We start from the raw sequence: 24,382 nt of genomic DNA, 5'->3' as shown, positions 1-24,382 counted from the left end.
TGGCAGAAGAACAGAAAGACAGCTACAGAAGTAGTGTCCCTGGGCCTGACCTGGGCAGAACATTGTGGTCCACTAGCGTCAGCGCCAGCCTCTTGTCGCCGTGGAGACGAGTCAGGTCCACTTCATCCCGGAACACCAGGCTCTCCGTGGGAACCCCGGCCTCCTTCAGGAGGAAGAGGCTCTCCGAGCGCAGGCTGAACTCTGAGCGAGGAATGTTCAGCACGGGAACCGTAACGGACTGACCGCTGGAAGTCTGGGGGAGAGAGAGAGAGAGAGAGAGAGAGAGAGAGAGAGAGAGAGAGGGGGGGGGACATATTCAGTAGGAACAGCCTGACAGTAGGAACAGCCTGACAGTAGGAACAGTCTGACAGTAGGAACAGTCTGACAGTAGGAACAGCCTGACAGTAGGAACAGTCTGACAGTAGGAACAGCCTGACAGTAGGAACAGCCTGACAGTAGGAACAGCCTGACACCTGACAGTAGGAACAGCCTGACAGTAGGAACAGTCTGACAGTAGGAACAGTCTGACAGTAGGAACAGCCTGACAGTAGGAACAGTCTGACAGTAGGAACAGCCTGACAGTAGGAACAGCCTGACAGTAGGAACAGCCTGACACCTGACAGTAGGAACAGCCTGACAGTAGGAACAGTCTGACAGTAGGAACAGTCTGACAGTAGGAACAGCCTGACAGTAGGAACAGTCTGACAGTAGGAACAGCCTGACAGTAGGAACAGTCTGACAGTAGGAACAGCCTGACACCTGACAGTAGGAACAGCCTGACAGTAGGAACAGTCTGACAGTAGGAACAGTCTGACAGTAGGAACAGCCTGACAGTAGGAACAGTCTGACAGTAGGAACAGTCTGACAGTAGGAACAGTCTGACAGTAGGAACAGTCTGACAGTAGGAACAGTCTGACAGTAGGAACAGCCTGACAGTATCAGAATCAGATAATGCCTCTAATAGGGAATAATTAATGATACTGTATCTCAACTAGGGCTGTCCCCGACTAAGGATTTGGATAGTCGACTATGATTGGCCAAAATTTGGCGTTAGTAAAAAAAAAAAAGACAAAAAAAAGTATAATTTTTTTTTTTTATCATTCCATTTGGGCTGTGGGGGTGCTTAAAGGGGAACTATTTTACTATTTCTTTCACTATTTGGGCACTTTTACACAATTCCTGTGAGTCTATGGAACACCTCTGTAATATCTTTTTTTTGTATTCATTGTTTTGTATTTCTAATGAAGTCCTCAAAAACAGCATTTTTCTACCTCAAGATCTTAAGCCGTTTTGAGCCTGGGCTCCAACCACTGTGTGCAGCTCATCATGTACGTGATGCCACACAGCCACATTATCATGCAGCGGTGTCTCTCTGACATCACAAATCATCACATTTTCAAATGACTCAGTTCAGTGAGGGTGAATATTGTGAGAGGAGAATTGGAAGAATGCGCCAATATGAGAATTAGAGACATAGATCATATTAATATAAGTTCACATAGCTAGGAAACAATGCTAAACACTCAAAAAGGCCATGTATAAGATAGTTCCCCTTTAATGTCTGAAGGAGACGACTGAAGGCTTCTTGTCCTCTGCAAAAGCATGCAATTGGTCCACTGATGGATACATCTTGATATTTGTCTAGTCGTAGTGTGTTCATTAGATGGGTGAAATCCTCTTTCAGTGCCTCAGTGCCTGTTTTCGTAGGCAGTTAGCCTCTGGTATCCGTGCCATTAGCGTGAGCCACGCTTCTAGGCCTCTTTTCTTTTGGAAAGAATGATAAAAAAATATAGGTAGCACTTTATAATAACACCCTGTTATAATACATTTATAAGGTATTTGTAGATAATGAACTAATCATGAACAAAACATTTATATACATTCGTAAATTATTATTAAATCATTTATAACTATATTTGTATAACATTTACAAATTAGTTCTACATTATTTATAACTCATTATCAACATTGTTTGTACTTGATTTGTTCATCATTAAATAATGTTGTTTAATGTGTAGTAACACATTTGTAGACGCTTTGAAAATGGATATGAAAAAAAAAATACTGTACCTCCATTTATTTGTTCATGTTCAACAAATGATTTGTTAAGACATTCATAAAACATCTATAAATCATTTGCAGATGCTATTGTGTGCCCTAATCTGAAGTGAAGCCTATTCATCATTAACAAATGTCTAATACACAACATACCGCAATATACTGAGCACTGAGCACACATTAGGAACAAATGTAACGTTAGCGCCCACCACATCAAGTAAGTCTACACAACATATAAGAGTTGTTTGTAGGTCGGAAATGATGGAATAGATTTACCAACAAAAAAGGTGTTTAACCTGCTCATACCTTTATTAAAAGCGTGGGGCAGGAGCAGCACGGATAACTTGGTTCTGCATGTATCGTGCTTCCATTCAAACAGACGGCAACACACGTGACGTCAAGTCTCACTCGCGTGACAAGTTCCTCTCTAGATACTCTACCTGGCCAGGGTACTCCTGGGTCCTAGTGCCCCCCCCATGTTACACTATATGTCATGCACATGTATTTTATATGTTAATAAAATTGCATTTATCTTTAGTCCTAATTCTGTCACTGTTTGATGTCACAAAGAAGGGTGTATCCGAAAGCTGTCTACAACATTTGTAACATGTGATGAAAAAGTAAACAAATAATTAACTGTATTAGACATTTGTTAATGATGAATAGGCTTCACTTCAGATTAGGGCACACAATAGCATCTGCAAATGATTTATAGATGTTTTATGAATGTCTTAACAAATCATTTGTTGAACATGAAAAATAAAGAGATACACTATAGTCGTTTTTTCATATCCATTTTTCAAAGCATCTACAAATGTGTTACTACACATTAAACAACATTATTTAATGATGAACAAATCAAGTACAAACAATGTTGATAATGAGTTATAAATAATGTAGAACTAATCTGTATATGTTATACAAATATAGTTAATAATAATTTATGAATGTATATAAATGGTTTGTTCATGATTAGTTCATCATCTACAAATACCTTATAAATGTATTATAACAGGGTGTTATTATAAAGTGCTACCAAAATGGGTACAAATTTGGCAGTCGACTACGGCTCCTTTCGACCGATTAGTCGACTAACCGACTAATAGGGGTCAGCCCTAATCTCAACCATTGTTGTCCAATGACATATAACAATCAATCTATACTGTTCAGTAATGACACAGAACTAATGGTCTCAATCTATATTGTTCTGTAAAACGAATGGTCTCAATCTATAATGTTCAGTAAAACTAATGGTCTCAATCTCCACTGTTCAGTCAAACGAATGGTCTCAATCTCTACTGTTCAGTAAAAGTAATGGTCTCAATCTCCACCGTTCAGTAAAAGTAATGGTCTCAATCAGGGCTGGACTGGGACCAAAAATCGGCCCTGGCATTTTTGGCCCAGACCGGCCCACCATAATCGGTCGGACACCACCCACCAGTACACCATCCTTGCGGTCCCCTTAAATATGCGTACCTACTATTCCCCCAAACCACTACAAAGCTGGGTAGTAAGTGCCATGGACAAGTGTACCAGTGCAAGTGGACCAGTGAAATGTACTCACTAACTCTTGGCTGAATCTTGTTTTGGGTGGTGATGTAAAAACATCTGCATCATAGCAGGCTCAAGATGGGCAAAGTAGTCTATAGCCTGTTCATCCCTGTCTCTCTCTTCCACAACCTGGCACAACTAGACATAAGGAGAGAGAGATGATTACAATTAACTGGTACATTCAGGTCCAGAATTGTTCGAATTCCCTGACAAAGATGTGCAAAAAGCTGTACAATTTAAACAATACCATACTGGTAATGAGCAAATAGTTGTTTATTCAATGAATGCATGGAGCTGTTCCATCTTATTTCATTTGATACTAACTACTCAGTTCATACAGATTTCAAGTATTCAAATATCAATGATGAATATTGCACAGTTAATAGATCACCTTCTTGTTTTATATTCATGTTCAGAGAGGAGTAATAGTTAGATCTTTGTATGTGATTTATATGGCAATTAAATCAATGGTGTGCTTGTTTGTTTGGGGAGTTTGACCTACAGTTAATGTGCCTATCATGAAGGTGCATGATCAATGGACAGCACAAAAACAATTTGTGTAGGTGGAGACTAGAGCTACCACAGACAGTAATACGTTATAAGAGTAAGTAATCCATACCATATATCCTAATAGTTACCTTATTACCATACTTGGCTGAAAATAAACGTTGCTGCCTGTTGTGAATGTGTTTTTCCCTGTAGGCTAATACATAAGTAGGCATACATTTTTGCAGTTGAGCAAAAATTAGCAGTGCTGTTTTTATGTCTTCCATCGAGGACCACCTTGGAAATAAGTGTTTTAATGAATGCTTTTAGGTGATATCCTCAGGAATACAAATTGGTCAAGATAATTTGTTTTTATTATGTGTTTTTCATTTCCAAATACAAATATAATCAAATTTAAAAAAAAATCTGTTTTTGCAGTTGAGCTACAGGTGTTGTATATTATACAGCCTTTTCATGCATCTTTATCAAGGGAACCCTTATCCTAATGATTTTCTAAATAATATTATGATGATACGATATGGACCTAGTAGTTGGGTCATCTGTGGCACTTCGTTTCTCAATGGATTTGTCATCTAGGAGGGTTAATAAACAAATTTAGCCGGGGTGTATTTTTTAAAAAGGTGGTACAAATTTGTGAGAGACCAAAATCCAAAATGGCTGCCGTGGAAATGAACTTTTTAATGGTTTGACCTACAATGATGCACAATACATGGTACCAGCCCCCTCTCAGTCATGTACCACCCAGCCCCCTCTCAGTCATGTACCAGCCCCCTCTCAGTCATGTACCAGCCTCCTCTCAGTCCTGTACCAGCCCCCTCTCAGTCATGTACCAGCCCCCTCTCAGTCATGTACCAGCCAGCCCCCTCTCAGTCATGTACCAGCCCCCTCTCAGTCATGTACCAGCCAGCCCCCTCTCAGTCATGTACCAGCCAGCCCCCTCTCAGTCCTGTACCAGCCAGCCCCCTCTCAGTCCTGTACCAGCCAGCCCCCTCTCAGTCATGTACCAGCCAGCCCCCTCTCAGTCATGTACCAGCCAGGCCCCTCTCAGTCCTGTACCAGCCAGCCCCCTCAGTCATGTGTCAGCCCCCTCTCAGTCATGTACCAGCCAGCCCCCTCTCAGTCATGTACCAGCCCCCTCTCAGTCATGTACCAGCCTCCTCTCAGTCATGTACCAGCCCCCTCTCAGTCATGTACCAGCCTCCTCTCAGTCATGTACCAGCCAGCCTCCTCTCAGTCATGTATACCAGCCCCCTCTCAGTCCTGTATACCAGCCCCCTCTCAGTCATGTACCAGCCCCCTCTCAGTCATGTCATGTACCAGCCCCCTCTCAGTCATGTACCAGCCCCCTCTCAGTCATGTATACCAGCCCCCTCTCAGTCATGTACCAGCCCCCTCTCAGTCATCTACCAGCCCCCTCTCAGTCATGTACCACAGCCCCCTCTCAGTCATGTACCAGCCCCCCTCTCAGTCATGTACCAGCCCCCTCTCAGTCATGTACCACAGCCCCCTCTCAGTCATGTACCACAGCCCCCCTCTCAGTCATGTACCACAGCCCCCCTCTCAGTCATGTACCTGCTGGTGGGGGGGTGATTAGTAAGAGATGTGATTGGGCCAGCCCAGTGTCAGTCAGTACCAATGGGCCGCTGTCCCAGCCTAGTAGTGGGCTGGTCGTTGACCAAACGTTAAATTTTTTTGTTTGTTTTTTTAATATTTTTTTTTTTTTGTATGTATCAAATCATAACGGCCCAAAGATGCGTCGGCCCACCGGAAAAATGCCCGGTATGCCAGATGGCCAGTGCAGGCCTGGTCTCAATCTCTACCGTTCAGTAAAACTAATGGTCTCAATCTCTACTGTTCAGTAATGACACGGAACTAATGGTCTCAATCTGTACTGTTCAGTAAATGGATCCCATTCATACTCAGTATTGGACTATACTTGAGGTTTAGTGCTCAGAATGGGTATTAGCAAAAAAGAGGGGGATGGGTTGCATCCCTACCCCACCGCTGAGGGTCTTGTAGTGGAACAGGAGAGGTTAATTATGCACATGGTCAAATCTTCATGGTTGATACAAATGTATTGGTAAAGCATTGCTAATCAAATACAAATTTAGGTTCAGGAGTTTAGTAGAGGACTTGATTTCTCTGGCCAGGAGAAGAAATAAGGTCCCCCCAATTCTGTGAGCTTGCCTCTCAAAAGAACACGCCAACATTTTGGGAAATTAGCTTATCGTCTTCTCCAGAGAGAGAGACAAAAAGATAGATACCAGTTTCCTCTCTGTGCGTTCAGTAGAAAGCTATCTGGCTGCATGTTAGCCTAGCTTAGCACAATGAATGGAAGCGGACATGTACGGGTAGCCTTCAGGAGAGGCGTTAGTTGGATAATGCGTAGGCTACCCGTACATGTCCGCTTCCATTCATTGTGCTAAGCTAGGCTAACAGCTTTCTACTGAACGCACAGAGAGGAAACTGGTATATATCTTCTTGTCTCTATCTGGAGAAGACGGTAAGATAATTCTCAGAAATGTTGGCGTGTTCCTTTAAGCTTTCTGGGAAAGGGGGGGGGGGGGGGGGGGTTGTGGGGAGGGGTGAACAGGGTGTGAGGGGAGAGGAAGGGGAGGATGTAGGGGGGAGGTGTGCACAGGGGCTTCAGAGGAAAACTTCCAGTCTCCACACACTACCTTGTGCTGTAGACATCCCTGAGCTTAGAGGACACTAGAGGACTTCTCTGGTGTCTGTAGCGTTGTAAATATTTAATAGCCAAGAAGAGGAGTTCTGACCTGAAAGGTGAACGGAGTGATAGATCGATGGAGGGAATGGGGGGATGAAGGGATAGACCGATGAACGATAGGGGTAATAATGGAGATTATTAGATGAAGATGAAGTAGATGAAAAAGAAAACCCTGAAAGAAAAATAGAAAGGGAGGAGAGAAGGAAGGAAGGATAAATGGATGAAAAGATGAGAAGATGGAGGGATAGCGTTACGAAGGAGTGAAAGTAGAGCCGTCTGTTATTGACAGGTGTCGTTTTCACTATGATGTGTAGACAGTGTGACCCCAGAGATATAGATTACATATCGACTCCTAACCTGCACTTGAGAGAGGAGAAGAGAGGAGAAGAGAGGGAAAAGGTGAGGAGAAGAGAGGAGAGGAGAGGGAAGAGGTGAGAGGAGAAGAGAGGAGAGGGGTGAGAAGTGAGAGGAGAGGAGAGGAGACGCGTGGAGAGGAGAGGAGACGCGTTAACTCTGTCTAAGTAGAAAGCAACAGCAACATAAGTGAAAAGGTATGAACACTACTGAGAAAGTTACAGCATGCAGTGAGAAAAAAAACTGATTTGCTTTGTGTTTTCCTCTGTACCATTGAAACAGTCATTGTAAGGCGTGGTCTTTCTGGCTTAATAACATCCTGTGTGAGAAATGTAAAAAAAACATCCCTGTCTGTCTGAGACCTATTTCACACACACTTTTAAAATCTATATTATTTATTAGTGTGGGTGACCTGGCAAAGCAGATTTTTGCCAGCTACTGCTCCCAGAGCTCGCTCACACACACACACACACACACACACACACACACACACACACACACACACACACACACACACACACACACACACACACACACACACACACACACACACACACACACACACACACACACACACACACACACACACACACACACACACACACACACACACACACACACACACACACACACACACACACACACACACACACACACACACACACACACACACACACACACACACACACACACACACACACACACGTGTAATGTATCAAAGCGACCGCCTTGCTCCAACTCGAGTTGCATAACTTTTTGATACGTTTCACCGCACGGTTTGGGGGAAAAATTATCGACTTTAGCTCCATAGGAATGAATGGCGGAATGTTAAAAAAAAATCTAAACTAGAGTGTAGCAGCTGCATTTTTTTTTTACCATCACCTTTTGTAAATTGCGACAGTGGTCTCAATTCTGGATGGAGATATAAATATAACACATCAAAACGATGCCACGACTATGCCCTCGCTCATAAAAGAAGAATAAATGGCATTGGACATTTCTATCTCAATTTATGGCCATTTCTTTGATAGTCACGCTCCACATACACACTAATGGACTCTCCACTCTAGCTGAAATTTGTGATTTCACCGTTTCTGCGCTTGTCTTCCGATCGCCACAGGGGCCACAATTTTCAACTGAATTACACATAATCTCACATAACCCTTCAGAAACTTCCTGAAGTACTAAGATCTAAGCTTTATCTCTTATGGTTTTGCTTTAATTGTCATGACAGTGACAGAAGCGCCGCCTCATTGAAATGCATTGAGGATGGATGTGTGTCAGTTAGGATTTGAAGCCATTAACTCATTGGCCGCCAAAAAACGAGAATACTTGTGTTTCTTCGCCAACCGTTGAGCGCCAATAATGAGTTTTCTCGTTTTTAGATCCTTTGATATTTTTCCTTTGATCCCCATTCTAAACACTCACACAGACCTCCCTGTGTCTCCCTGGCACTGCTGCCTACATTCAAATTGCAATGACGATCGCATCCCGCCAGGTGGCAGTATCGCCTACCTTTTGAACTGGGGTTCTAGTCTCTGGGTATCTCTCTCTCTCTCTCTCTCTCTCTCTCTCTGTGTTTTCTCTCTGTGCAACCCCTCCCCCTCAAAGTGAATCAGCACAGAGCAATCTGTCGGAGATTCGATCGCCTGAACCTATTGTTTCCCGTATTTTAGCCGTGCCCAATGCACACAAATAATTGCGATTGCGATGGGATTACTGGGATTATTCACTTTGGACTCATTTCTGACTAAGGTAAGGTCTATTCTGGGTATATTTTACCAAACCTAAAACATGCTTTTGTAACGATCACAGCGTCGTCTTTTACCGAACCTAAAACATGCTTTTGGTAACAATGCAGCTTTGTAAAACGACCCTTGATGATTTTGCAAAGAAACATCTATATATGGTATATACCTTTGATTTGGAAATAATATAGGTTTCAGGCGGGCAACTCTAACGATTTGGGCATATGCATATAACACGTCATATCTCGCGATTTAGAAAAAAATACTGGATTCTTTTGGAAAGGGGCGATGTTTAGCATGGAATAGCGCACACACTAAAGTATGTAAAAATTAACTGGTTCGTCAGTGTTGGACTATAAACAATGCCTGTCAAATGAGCCATACTATTGTCTCCATAGCTATAATACAGAACACACAATGGGTCCGCAAACATCGCGAAAATGGTCAATAACGCTGGCGCCATTGAGTAAAGATGGGAAAACAGCGTCACAGTCAATGAGTTAAGGCTGGCTGTGGGGTGCATGCGCATACAAATTTCTTTTTTTAATTCACTTTGACAGGCACATTTTTCAGAAAATGCCTGAAAATTGCATACCCAAAGTAATCTGCAATTTATTATACTTATAGCACATGCATGAGTCTGGTTTCTTTTGAAAGGAAACATTCTGAATTCTCATCCACAACAGGAAGAATCACTGTGCTTTTTAAATTTTGAAGTTAAGTTAAGTTAAGTTTTTACGTTTTGTTTTACTTCCATTTGAATTATCTTGAAAACAGAGGCCTCTTACAGGTTCCATCTGATAGGTATGACCTATCAGGTATTATATTTTTATAATGGTATGTCTATGCGTTTTTCCAAAGTGGCCACTTGGAGTCTCCAAATACAAGATACAAGATTAATTTATTGCCACACAACCAGGTTGGTGGTATTTGTGATCGGTACAGAGTGTATTGAAGCTCTACAGTACATAAAACTGGAACATAGATACATTTATTTATTATAGCTGTGGAGACATGGTGTGGCAAATTTTTACAGACATTACTTGTAGTGCAACATGGGGAAAATAGTTTGATTCTACACACTGTAGTTTGTAGTTTATTACACGCTAAAAACATCGCATTTCCAAGATAGTCTTTTTCCGTAGATCGCAAGATAAAACGCGTTGCAATATATTAATAATATGCAATAAGCCCAAACCGTTCTGGTTGATCCCCTGAAACCCCAAATACTCCCAAATCAAAAGGTATATAACATGTACCTTCACAAAATCATCAAGGTCGTTTTAACTCAAAACTGTGATCGTGTTTGCCAAGCATTTCGTCCGGTGAAACACATAACTGTGATCGTTAGAAAAACACGTTTCAGATTCGGTCAAATAGACATAGAATATACCTTACCTTAGCCAGAAGGTATTCCAAGAAGAATAATTCCAAGTGATCGGATCGCCATCGCGATTGCCACTGTATATACCTATACACATTTCGATGGTAAAATACGCTTAGGCAACGGAATTTCGGGGCAATCAAAAGTGAATCTATGTTCAAGCAGGAGGAGGGGCCCGTACCAAGGGAAAAAAAGAGGAGGCCATGTATCAACACCAAGCCATTCCAGTTCAGACACAGAGGGTACTGCCACCTGGTGATAGTCGATCGGCATTGCAGTTCTAGTGTATGTGGATGTATGTGATGCAGATCGCTCTGGGCAAGTCTGTAGAGCAGGGATCAAAGTAAAAAGATCAAACGATCCAAAAACGTAATATCTCATTTTTGGCACTCAACGCTTGTCGAGCAAACACGTAATTTTTCGTTTTTGGCACAGAATGTGTTAACACTTTCAGTGCCAAAAACAACTTATATTATTTTTATTTTTTATTCATTATCCACCCAGGGAGCCTGTTGTTACCATAGGGAATGAGTCTGAGGTCGCCAAAGTGCAATACCGGCCGCATCCAGCTAGATGGCGGTATCGAGCACCCTTTGAAACCTTGTGCGTCGATCTAATGGGCCCGTCGTTTTAATTTTTTTCACGCTGAGCAGATGCTCCAGACGCATGATGTGTGGTGAATTATGTTGGCGACACAATGGACATCAATACTTGGAATCGCAATCAGATAATTGGAATATTCTTTTTGGGGTACATCCTAGTCAAGGTAAGGGCTATATGATATCAATCTTGCGTTGATCCAAGCATGTCTTCACCTCGATCCGAACGTGTGTGTGTAACGTTAGTCCACAACATATGCCGTTGGTGGCGATCAAAGCATCAAAAAACGACCCCCCTTTCATGCATTCATGATGAAACATAATACGTATGATATAGATTTGATTTGAGAATAATAGCGGGTCCAGGCAAGAAACTAGGGATGCACCGATATGAACATTTGTGGCCGATACCGATACCGATAGTTCAACTAACACAATCGGCCGATACCGATATTTGTGCCCTGGCAAAAAAATATATATATGTCAATTTCTTTTTTTTTTTTATGATATTACTGTATATTTGTATGTCTCTAAATGTTTTGATGAATTGAAAATGGAGGACCCTTATGTAAACAAGCTGAAAGTATTTTTCTGGTCTTCATCCTCCAGTCTTAGCAGTTGTTGTATTGAGCTGTACTGTATTGTACCCATTCTGCAATCTGTTAATAAAGTTTTCAATCAATCAATCAATCAGACAAATGTATAGAAAAGCTTTTATTATAACATTCTTTCATACAAAATATATATATTATTGTTTATAAGAAAACGTTTTAGCCCTATGCTTGGCTATTATTTTAGGCATGGCAACAAATAAAATAATAATAATAAAATGAATAAATAAAATATTAAATAAATAGGCTACACGTCTCTCTTTTTGTGTTACAAATTGTGCTCACCGATATGAACATAGGCCTCTTTACTTACTTAAAAAAGGAAACATCAAGAAATATGTTTATGGTATTCCACCATGCCATGTGTGTTTTATTTTATAATGATCATGATTGTAACTGAGGGGTACAATTCCCTGACTGTATTAATCAAGTACTGATATCATTAAATCACTACCGTCTATGTACTCCTGGCCAATACTGTACATAAGTATGTTAGATTAGAACACTCCCACAATAACACGGTTTTCCACACAAAATACTTGTTTACAATATTTATTACATAAAAGGGATTATATTACATGACTTAGTTGCGCTTATAAGGCAAATAGAATGTGCATAGGCGAGTCAATAGTAAATATTAAGGATTATCTCTGGTACTCTGGGATGGGGGGTACTACCGGTTGTAAGCCAGCAGAGGGGGCCAAAGCTCTATGCAAGTCCAGGGTTCAAGGAGGCGATGTCACCCCCGTGTCAGCGGGGATAGGCAGCCTGGTCCCAGGTTGCGCGCCTTGCAGGTGAAGCCGTGGGGTCTCTGGTACGACAAAGACGGGCTTGAGTGATGTCCCCACGGGCACGTGGATCCCACAGCAGTGGGTGTAGACGGTTTTCTGCTTCCAGCAGCTTGGTGAAGAATGAAGAATAATAATCCTTGCCGGAAAAGTGGCACTGCGGGCGGGGTGTAAATCCCCCGTGGTGCTGCTGCTCCGGTGTAGATATCCTCCGGTGCGGTAGTGCACGGTTGACCTTGACGTTACTATACTATTAGCACGGGCAATAAGTGCTCTATGTCGACGCACAATCACTCACTCCACGTGGTCTTTGACTCGTAATGAAGGTTTACTAATAAATAGCGAACGATACGACAAACAGACGTATTAGGATAACACGAGACTATCTTGGGGCAATGCGAGCCCTGCTATGCCCACGTTGCGTAGTGGGTGAGGCGTTTCTTGGATAACTGAACCAGACTGAACTGAAGGCGAACTGAAAAGGAACTGCAAGGGGGGTTCTACATTTCTTGCGCCCTATTTATATGTACCGTGGACAAATAGTGCCATTCTGCTTTCGGTAGCCGTATTAGTGGGCAGAAGCTGGGCATGTACAGACATATCTCGTCGGTACCTTTGAAGTCGGGTCTAGGGGGGTAAGGCAGTGGCGCCGGGGGATCGCTTCCAATAGGAGAACGAATATTATGGTCTGTCCTGCTACCAGGTAAAGGGATATTCCGTATATTGTACAAGGAATATACAGGGGATATCAAACGATATACAAATATTATACATGGGATCTCAGGCAATAAATATATATATTCGGTTTAATCTGACCCTTTGTAACAATGATTATTGCTGAATTCTGAGTCATACAATACCCACTGGCTTTCATAACCTAATAGACTAACTTGACTAAAAAGACTAAAAAGTGTATGAGTTTTAAGAGTTTAAGAGACAGCACTCACTGTATCTCTCTCAAACAAAGCCCCATGTTCTCCAGTGTTATCCCATAATATCTGAGTTTGCAATGCATGTGTCGTGTCAGGTACAACAGAACAATTTTGATTGACAGTGGATTCTGCCAATTACGTCACACCGCTTGCACCCACCTCTGCCTTTCTTACCACCAATCGGCAAGCACTTATTCGTTTTTTTTTACTTCTGGGAAGTTCGCCATCAAGGCTACACGATAAATCAAAACAAAACTACCGAAGCTCGCGCTAATAACGTTAGCTCCCCGCCGCCCACGAGTGGGCTACCAGCGCTCCGCAGTAGGACCAAACGAGGCATGATGATTTTACTGCAAAGAATGTTATAATAAAAGCCTTTCTATACATTTGTCTGATTGAAAACTTTATTAACAGATTGCAGAATGGGTACAATTCAGTACGGGCTCTCTGAGCAAAGGAAGGAACTGAGAGATATGAATGACCAACAATGCTTGCTATGGTTGGGTAAATATGCTGATGTTATTGAACGTGTAACGTTAATGCCACAAAATGAATGCCTTTGTTAATCATAAGTAACGTTGATGCAGTAGCGTGTGTGTGTGGGGGGGGTTGTGCAGTTCGCTTGACTGAAACCCCATGGTTTGAACATGTGGACTGGACAACACGTTAGCTTAACGTTACATGTATGATGTGAGTAGAACGAATAATCAAATTCAGATTCAGCTAGTGCCAGAATGCTTGTGACAGTTTGCAGAACGTCAGAGGAGTATGCAAGGTTTTAGTGTTGTTTTAATTTTTTCAAAGTTTGAACGTGTGGAACAGATTGACGCGACACAAATTGGCGGATATTTATCGGCCACTGCCATCGGTAAACTTGAGCTTATCGGCCGATAGGCAGATGGCAGTCAACAAGGCACTTATCGGCCGATACCGATACCGGACCGATATATCGGTGCACCCCTACAAGAAACGGCAACGGTTATAATAAGGCTATTCCTCAGCATTTCAGGAATTACCCCAGACCGATCTAAAAATGATATATATATATATATTCACCACGGTATAACGCGCGAATGTATGCATGGAAAAATTATCTCTTTTTTGCATCTTGACCGGAAGAAAGTCACTGTCAAATTACCATAGTATTGTATCCATAGCTATAATATAGAATATAGTTATAGCTCTACAAACAAGGTGACAGACTCCTATCTTTTAAAGCGTGGCATTGAATATAGATGGGGCCCGAAAACAGCGGTGGCACTCAAAGTGTTAAGGGACAGGCACATGAACGAGCCTCTTACACTTTCACAGGGGAAAAACAGACACACACACACGCTTATGGAAGGTGTCAATCGACTCAGTACAGACTTCTACATTCATTGGTCTAGGTTAACCACGCCCCCATTTTAAGCCATGCCCATAAACCATTTCATATCTCGTGAACCGTTGGTCGTAGAGACTTGCAGGTGGTGCCAGTGGACTCAGTGGGGATATCCTCTTTCATTGGTCTGTGTTTACCACACCCACTATGCTTAGACCACGCCCCCTTTGTATATCTTTTGAACAGTTTGTCGTAGAGACTTGCGGGTTGCGCCATTGTACTCAGTAAGGATATCCTCTCTTTTTTTTTATTCTCTTTTTTTTTTTTCATTTTAATTTTTTATCCCAATGTTAGTCGTTATGCCAATTCCCAATCCCCTTCCTGGTCGTTGCGCACTCTACCCCCTACCGTCGGTCTGGGAGGGCGGAGACTATCACATGCTTCCTCCGACACATGTGTAGCCAGCCCACCGCTTCTTTTCACCTGGCAGCGCGGACTCTCACTGGGAGAGTGTAACGTGTGGAAGGTCACACTACCTCTCCCAGATCCTTCCCTTGCTGTGCAGGCGCCCCGACCGAACTGTAGGAGTCACTGTTTACAACGACCAGGACCCACCCATGCCGGCTTCCCACCCACTAACACTGCCAATTGTGTTAGTGTGGACGGTCGGCTACCCGGCCGCCATGGGATATCCTCTTTCATTGGTCTATGTTTGTCACGGCCCCCTATGATTAAGCCCCGCCACTTTTTGTATATTTTTTGCCGTTTGCTGTAAGGCTGAGCCCGAATGTTCGAACGTTCGTTCGTTAACATTCGAATTCTAAATCAAAATTCGAATTTCTTTTTTTTTATAATTTTTTTTTTTTTTTTTATGTGTCTATTCATTCTGTTTAAACCAATGGGGTTTTTCTTCACAGTTGCAGATAAAGATTAGGCTACACTAATATTATAGTATAAAAAAAACATTAAAGAAAGTTGATTTAATAAAAAATACTCATTTAATCTGATTTAAAATAGAACAGAATTTAGTTTGAGGATATTTATTAGAAAAAATATATATATATATATATATATATTTAATTTTTAATTTTTTTGAAAAAGAAAATGTATTTAACATTTTTTTTTAATTAAAAACGAAGGTTCGAACGTTCGTTCGAAAAACCCTGACAAAGTTCGAATCCCAAAAACAGGCTTCGGGGACAGCCTTAGTTTGCTGTAGAGACTCACAAGAGGGATCGTCAGACTCGGCTGGAAGATCCTCTCCCGTTGGTCGGCGGTGCACAGGCGTCACAGACACTTTCACAATTTCCCCAGAGGAATTGTCTAGTTCTATGTTCTATGCCCTATTATTATTATTATTATTATTATTATTATTATTATTATTATTATTATTATTATTATTATTATTATTATTATTATATTATTATTATTATTATTATATTATTATTATTATTATTATTATTATTATTATTATTATTATTATTATTATTATCCATTCTACCTGTAACCCCCCATGCTGCTATGACACCTGAATCTCCCCAAGGGGATTAATAAAGGAACACTTGACTTGGCCTACTGCAGCACCTCACTACCATGACACCTGCCGGTTGACAGTTGACAGTCCAGTGATACAAACCAATGATCTTTTGATCACAAGCTTGCTTTAGAGCAGCGGTTCCCAAACCTTTTTGGCCATGCACCCCCGTCACCTCCGGACCTAACTGACGCACCCCCCAATGCCCAACATAAAAAAGACAACAGTCTATTCATAGGCGCACTAAAGGCATCAGGTTTAATCCAATACGAACACATACCAAAGTGCAGTAGGCCTATGACAAACAAATAAAATACTTCACCACACGAAAGAACAAAATGAGAATTACATGCATAGACTCAGAAACAGATTGGCCAAAAAACAAAACGCATTTTCATGGATTTTCAGGTGCAGTGGCCTGCAGAAAGAGAGCGAGGGGGCAGAGAGAGGGAGTGGAAGGGATAGAGAGAGAGAGAGCGTGCGAGAAAGGCATGATTATTCCCAGTATAGGCCTGAGTGAGATTAATCATAATTGCAATTGCTTTTGCTTGGGTTTGTGTTGTTTTCTCTGTTATGTTCTACCTGTGTTTAATTTTAAATTAATATATTAAAACCAGCACTAACCTGGTAGCAATAATAATATTGATGGTTAATTACTTACCCTCGTTTACTGGACGGACCGTGACGCACTTTGCGGCACTTTGCCCTCGTCTCGCGGCTTAATGCTACGGATGGGCCTGCATCTGTGTACAAAGCTCTGCGAAGTTTGGTGATTTGGCTTGAAGACAGTTTAATGCGCAAGTCCTTCTCAACATCATGCAGTCTGGTGATATTTTGTCTTCACTGCTGTGAGCAGAGAATCCAGCCTCGCATACATTTACATTTACATTTAGTCATTTAGCTGACGCTTTTATCCAAAGCGACTTACAAGTTCTGTACGACAAGCCATCAGGAAGGGCACAACTCTATCAGCTGAGCAACAATGTTCATCAAAGTGTTGAGTGCTACAGTGTAGGTTAGTTTATTAGGACAAGTGCATGACAGTACGGTTAGTTAGGGTTAGATTTTTTTATTGTTTTTTTTTTTTTTTTTTAATTCAGATAATGGTTGAAGAAGTGCGTCTTTAGTCGACGGCGAAAGATTGGACGTGATTCGGCTGTCCTAACTGGGGTGGGTAGTTCATTCCACCATTGTGGGGCAAGGACTGAGAATAGGCGACTTCTCTTTGATGACCCTCCCGGAGCTTGGATAGGAGTAGGTCTGAGGCGGCCAGAAGATGCAGAGCGTAGGGGTCTTGAGGGTGTGTAGTTAGAGACCATTGACCGGAGGTAGGCGGGAGCGGTTCCCTTTGCCGCACGGTATGCTAGGTCGAGGGCCTTGAAGCGGATTCGTGCAGCAATGGGGAGCCAGTGCAGGTCCCTAAGAAGTGGGGTGACATGGGCCGACTTCGGTAGGTTTGAGATCAGGCGGGCCGCTGCGTTCTGAATGAGTTGAAGAGGCTTAGTGGCAGTGGCCGGGAGGCCAGCGAGCAGTGCATTGCAGTAGTCGAGGCGGGAGATGACTGTTGATTGGACGAGGAGTTGGGTGGCTTCTTTTGTCAGGAAGGGGCGTATCCTTCTGACGTTGCTCAGGAGGAATCGGCAGGTTCTGGTCGTCGCTGCGATGTGAGCAGAGAAGTTCAACTGGTCGTCGAGGACAACACCAAGGTTCTTGGCGGTCGGGGACGCAGTCACAGCTGTATTCTCGACTGTGATTGAAAGGTCGGTTAGGGGGGAGGATTTGGCCGGCAGGTGGAGCAATTCTGTTTTGCTTAGGTTCAGTTTGAGGTGGTTGGACGTCATCCAGGCTGAGATGTCGGACAGACAGGCCGAGATCCGCTCAGAGACGTGGATATCTGAGGGAGGGAAGGAGAGGAAGAGTTGAGTATCGTCGGCATAACAATGGTAGGAGAAGCCATGAGACGTGATAATGTTACCCAGTGATTTAGTGTAGAGGGAGAAGAGAAGGGGTCCTAAAACCGAGCCCTGGGGGACACCCGTCCGCAGGGGGCGGGTGGCCGACAGGGTCCCTCTCCATGACACTTGGTAGGAGCGGTCATTGAGGTATGATGACAGCCATGTCAGCGCAGAGCCAGCCACTCCCATTCCTGCGAGGGCCGCAAGGAGGATCTGGTGGTTGACTGTGTCGAAGGCTGCAGATAGATCTAGGAGAATCAGGACAGAGGAGAGGCCTTTCGCTTTTGCTAAGTGAAGTGCCTCTGTGACCGCAATGAGGGCTGTCTCTGTGGAGTGACCAGTCCTGAAGCCTGACTGATTAGGGTCTAGGAGGTCATTCTGTAAGAGATAAGCAGTAAGTTGGTTGGATACAGCACGTTCAAGTGTTTTAGAAAGGAAGGAGAGAAGAGAGACAGGACGGTAGTTGCCTATGACGGTAGGGTTCAGGGTTGGTTTTTTTATGAGCGGCGTGACTCTGGCTTGTTTTAGGGAGGTGGGGACCACCCCCGAGTTGAGTGAGGAGTTGATGGTTGCAGTTAGGAATGGGAGGATGTCTGGTGCTATGGTCTGGAGGAGTGGGGAGGGTAGCTGGTCCAGCTGGCAAGTAGTCGGACGGTTTGACGTTACCAGTGTCAGGGTCTCTGCTTCTGTAATGGGAGAGAAAGATGACAGAGTGAAGGATGAGGTTCTCGATTCAGCATTTGGAATGGGTGGGGGTTGGGAGAAGGAGCTGCGGATGTTCTCCACTTTTTCCTCAAAGAAGATCGCAAAGTCTTCGGCAGAGAAAGATGAGGGAGGGGGGGGTGGGGGGGGAGTGAGGAGGGAGGACATGGTAGCATGCAGTTTGCGAAGATTCTTGGCAGAGGCCTCGATCCTATGGTGGAAGAAAGAAGCTTTGGCATTAGTGATGGTTTTGGAGAATGTTAACAAGAGGTTGTGATATGTGTCGATGTCAGCAGTGAGGCGTGACTTTCTATACTTCCTTTCAGCTGCTCTCAGGACCTGTCTTTGTTCTCTCACTGGATCTGTCAGCCATGGACTGGGTGGGGAACGGCGGGCAGGTTTCTCAACGAGGGGACAGAGCTTGTCGAAGGAGGTTGCAAGGGCTGAAAGGAGGGTGGAGGTTGCATAGATTGGCGAAGGGCATTTAAATCCTCACGGCTTGCATTGCCAGGTCTGGGTATATGCTCCATCAGATGGTCGATCAGCTGTTGCTGCGGTTGTAGTGACAGTTGTGGGACAGGAGGGGAAACTTCAAATGGGTTGAATCCACGTCTGAGATAATATGGAAAGGAAATATGTCCGTAGCTGCTCAGCGAGTTGGTTGAGGTGTTCTGTTATTAGGCTTTTTACAGGTTCACCCATGACAACTTTGTTTCCCTCCAAGAACGCATGAAGTGTAGGAAAACACATGAGCATAATATACGCTGCCACAATAATAGCACACCGGTCCCAGTCGCACGCCCATGGCATCTTGGCAGGAAGTAAAGTGCATTTTGGATACATATTTTTTTTTTTATTATTTAAAGTTTCGTAAATTTCATGCTTTACACAGTGAAAATACCCATTTGAAATAATGTATATTAGTTATATTTATTAGTAAAATAACACCATAGCACCGCCATTAGCCTTTTCATGTCACGCACCCCCAAGAGGGCTCTCGCGCACCACAAGGGGTGCACGCACCACAGTTTGGGAACCGCTGCTTTAGAGGTTAGGCATTAAGCGTCAATGTCATTAGCAAGGGTGTAGAATGTAAACCAATGTGGGATGTCCTTACTATGTATTGTAATACAAATGTGTGTGTGTGTGTGTGTGTGCGTACATGCACGTGTGTTTTCTTGCAAACAGCTGACTTACTTTGGACAGGAAGTAGGCGAAGGCCAGCGATGACACCACAGAGTCCAGGTCACATGACTCGTTGCAGAGGACGACATGGAACACTGAGCTGCCCTGGGAACTGGTCTGAGGAGGAGAAAGAAGAGAGGAGAGATGGAGAGAGAGAGGGAAGAGATGGAGAGAGAGAAAGAGAGGGAAGAGATGGAGAGAGATAAAGAAGAGATGAGAGATGGGGAGAGAGAGAGAAGAGAGGAGAGATGGAGAGAGAAGGAAGAGAGCAGAGATGAAGAGAGAGAAAGAAGAGGGGAGAGATGGAGAGAAAGAACAGGGGAGAGATGAGTTTATTTAATTTGTATACCAGGGCCTCTGCACGGCACCAGGACAGCTTTGTTCTCTCAAGAGGCTGTCTGGAACATCTTATCCTCTCAAACTGAGAGTCCTGTCAGTCCATTCAAAGAGCCCAAAGAGTTTTTTTTTACATATTGGAAAAAGCAGAACACTGTAGCATCATAAATCATGCTAGTGGAAGTCAATGAATATTGCTTTTCATTTAGAATGCTTCATGGCCCCTAATAGAGGCTTTGCACAGAATGTCTTCCAACATGGTTGCCTGTAACCATTGGCAACAAAATGAAAGGAGACAAGGATTTATATTATCTGCCAATTAAGGGGGGGCGTGATTAGGTGGCATTGATGTCAGAGACCTGATTGGGAATTTGGCCAGGAATATCGGGACCTCAGTTTAACGTCTGATCCGAAGGACGGCACTCACAGCAGTACGGTGTCCATATCCCTATCACCGTAACAGGGGCGTTATTTCTGCCAAGGACAGATTGTCCCTGCTGGACAACAACACCACTTTCTGACAATGGTCTTGACCGGGGCTCGAACCGGTGATGAGTCCGGAGCTCTACCCATGTAGCCACGCTTCTGGACAATATGAGTATTGTTTACATCATGTGTTGCTGCCAGATCATATGCTGTTAATTGTTATTGTTTATTTGCAAACTCGATAGCACTTTGAGTACTTTGACTTTGAGAAAGTTGAGTACTGCTTTTATTATGACTTTGTCTCGAATCGTTCTTTTAACATCAAGGAGTGCTGTCATATTGTCGTTGTCATCTCGCAGTGTAATGACAATAAAGCTTCCTAACTTATTAACTTATGTGTAACTTATCTTATCTTCATTGTATCTTTGCAGATTTTTATCCTGAATCCTATCGTTCTGTTGTGAGGAGGACGTGATAATCGTACATAAAACGTGTCTTCTGTGTCTTGAGAGTTCGGCCGCACCCACCCCCCCCCCCCCCCCCCCATCCTAACTACAGTACAAAACGAAAGGATTCAGGATGAAAATTAGCTAAGTGTGGCCCTTTAAAAAAAAAAGGCTTTTTTGATGATCTCCAGTTCTACCTTGTGTAGACAGTGTTTGTATACAGGCAGTGTGGGGAAGAAAATGGAAAGAACATGAAGACTGAAGGAAGGAGGAAAGGAGCGATGGGAGGAAGAAGGAAAACATTTCTACAATTCAGTGTATACCCTACATATAAGAACAGCTTGGTGTGTATTTAGGTGCAACGTTTAAAATGTAGGCTAGTCTTACTTCTGTTTCAGCGGGGTTGTGTTGCTGCTGGGCAACAGCTTGGCTCAAAGTTTATTACAACCGCGTGCAAAGTGCTGGCAAGGGGCTGCGGCAATCAGTCCTGTCTGTGTGTGTCAAGTGTTGCTTTTTTAATCCCCTTGGGGGAAATCCAGGTGTCATAGCAGCATGGTACAGGTAGAATAGGTAATAATAATAATAATAATAATAATAATAATAATAATAATAATAATAATAATAATAATAATAATAATAATAATAATAATAATAATAATAATAATAATAATAATAATAATTATTATTAATAATAATAATAATAATAATAATAATAATAATAATAGAGCATAGAACATAACAACAACAACAGTAGTGAGTGGTAGGATTAAATCAGACAAGTAGTAATAGTGATAATAGTATACATGTGCCAAACCGTAGTAACACACTGCACCAGAGTCCATGCAGTCATGTTTATTATTAAGAGTCAGATAGTCTGGGCGCCCGAGTGGTGCATCGCATACAGCACTACGGTGCAACACGGTCGACCCGGGTTCACTCCCGGACCCAGTGGTCTTTGCCGAATGTCTTCCCCTGTCTATCTCCCATTCCTCCTCTCTCTCTCTACCGGACTGCCCGGTAGCAAAAATCAATAAAAACCTACAAAAACATAACTTGTCCAAAAGGACAAGTAACATTTAAGAGTCAGATAGTCCCCTTCCTCCTCCACCTCCAGTTAGCTGGACTAGTGAGCTTTGCCTTCCTCACCAGCTTGTTCAGTTTGTTAGTGTCTCTTGAGTTGATGTTACACCCCCCCCCCCCCCCCCCCCCCCCAGCATACAACAGCGAAGAAGAGGACACTGCCTAGTGCCTACTATAGACTGGTATGATTTTATGATTTTATTAGGATCCCCATTAGTTGAGCTACTAGTTGGGTCCACACATAACATATAAACATGACAACAGATACGACATTTACAGACAAGCAACCAAGTGGTATTAAAAATCAGAAAGTGACAATATACTTTCTATCAAACATATTAATTTACTATATGCCTATGTAACGGAGGTACCGCAGTATATCCACAGTCACGATGGTACAAGTAGTTCAGTGGCTGTGGATGGTAAGCGGTACTGCAAGTAAACTCACTCCCCAGAGGCATCCAGACCCGGAAGCAGGAGGTGGATTCACCTCTTGGTACAGTGGTCTGTGCTGCCGCCCCCGGTGCGGGAGACCGGGGTTCGAATCCCACCCAAGGCATGGTCGAAGTGGCAGGTTCAGAGTTGGACTGTTACAGTGGTGCCTTGGGTGGAGTAGAGATCCTCGGAGGCAGGATAGAGGTGGTTAGTTAGCGGTGGATTCACCTCTTGGTACAGTGGTCTGTGATGTCGGCCCCGGTGCAGAGAGACCGGGGTTCAACTCCCACTCAGGGCGATCCCTTAACAGGGGTCGAATCGACTAAACACAACGCAGTAAGATCACACCGGCTACACCTACATACCGCATTCCTAATCATATGGAATCATACATAGTACAATATACATTACATAACAGTATATATTAGGTAGAACACCTGCTGTAGCCGGCTGCACACATTGAAAGACCCGAGTCTCCTCTGGAAGATGGGTGTGTCGGCCTGTCTGTGTGTCTGTAACTCTGACAGTTCTCTCCAACAGAAACTTTGCACCACGGACCGGAATTCATGAATATCTTTCGAATTTGGTCAATGACAAATATTTCATTTTGAATTCATTTACACCATCGTTTTTTATCCACTTTTTCTCCTTATTTTTCTATTTTTCTCTATCCCAATTTCGCCTCGCCAATTCTCCCCTTCAATTCTCCCCTCCCCTGTCTTGAACGTCGCTAGACTATGCCTCCCACTGGTCGGCTGTAGTGAGGATAGAAGCCTTGCATCACGTGTCCCCTCCGGTACACGAGGAGGCAGCCTGTCGCATCTTTTCACCAGACAGCACGGACTCTCAGTGGCGAGGAGTAACGCGTGGGAGGCTCACGCTGCCCCCGTTGTTTCCTGTCTCTGCTGAACAGGCGTCACCCAACCGACCTGTAGGAGTTGCTGTCCACAACGTCCAAATCCCCACCCATAGACTTCCACCCTCTAACTCTGCCAATTGAGATAGTATGATGACTGGCCCAAGCCGCAGGCAATGCTGACTCGGGGAGTCGAGACCGGAGTCTCTTGCATTAGTGACAAGCGCAATCTCCGCTACGCCACCCAGCCGCCCTACACCATTGTCTATTGAAATCAATGTAGCTGACGTTACCTAGCGGAGGGAGAGCAGCACCTGCAGACTGTGTCCTCTCTCTCGGGGGGGCGCCAGGCTTTGGCATCTCTGTGAGTGCTTCTAGTTTTCTGTTACAGTCTGTTTAAGGGGCACTTCACCGAAAAACAATGCAGATTAATGAACTGTTTTACACACATTCATTTAGTTATCCGACAGTTATCGAGAGTGAATGAGTTTGAATATGGCCACCGGTGATGTCGTCAGAGGACACTAAATAGTCCTAAATAGTCTATCTCTAAGGTATAGATGCTTTCAACTTGACAACATAAACATCCTCAACAGACTACATATGACTTCCTGTTAGCCACTAATATTAAAGGAGCACTTCACCGAAAAACAGTAGCAATTTATTTTGCACATGAACTCACACATGTCCCAAGGCTCTAAACTGTTTTTCACACATTCATTTAGTTTGACAGTTATTGATGAATTTGAATATCTCCTCCCATGATGTCATCAGAGGACACTGAATCCTAGTGTTGTGTTAATTACAGCTCAGGAATAAAGATTGCAATACATCATTTCATTGAGC

At 43.3% G+C, this 24,382-nt stretch overlaps 1 protein-coding gene across 1 annotated transcript in view; it reads right to left on the bottom strand.

Annotated features, from left to right (window-relative positions):
* LOC311226578 (exopolyphosphatase PRUNE1-like) overlaps window positions 1–24,382 on the bottom strand; it is a gene marked incomplete at its 3' end in the record, with an annotated part of 68,099 nt that overhangs the window by 16,447 nt on the left and 27,270 nt on the right. The window contains exons 2-3 of the mRNA XM_084311998.1: window positions 19,970–20,074; window positions 51–253 (exon numbers count right to left, since the gene is read on the bottom strand). Coding sequence (XP_084168124.1) covers window positions 51–253; window positions 19,970–20,074 — 308 coding nt within the window. The remainder of the gene's footprint in view (window positions 1–50; window positions 254–19,969; window positions 20,075–24,382) is intronic.

Source organism: Notolepis coatsorum (assembly GCF_963971535.1).
Source record: "Notolepis coatsorum genome assembly, chromosome: 4".
Classification (NCBI taxonomy): Eukaryota; Metazoa; Chordata; class Actinopteri; order Aulopiformes; family Paralepididae; genus Notolepis; species Notolepis coatsorum.
The sequence above is the reverse complement of the archived record's forward strand: the minus strand, read 5'-3'. Positions and strand labels throughout refer to the sequence as shown.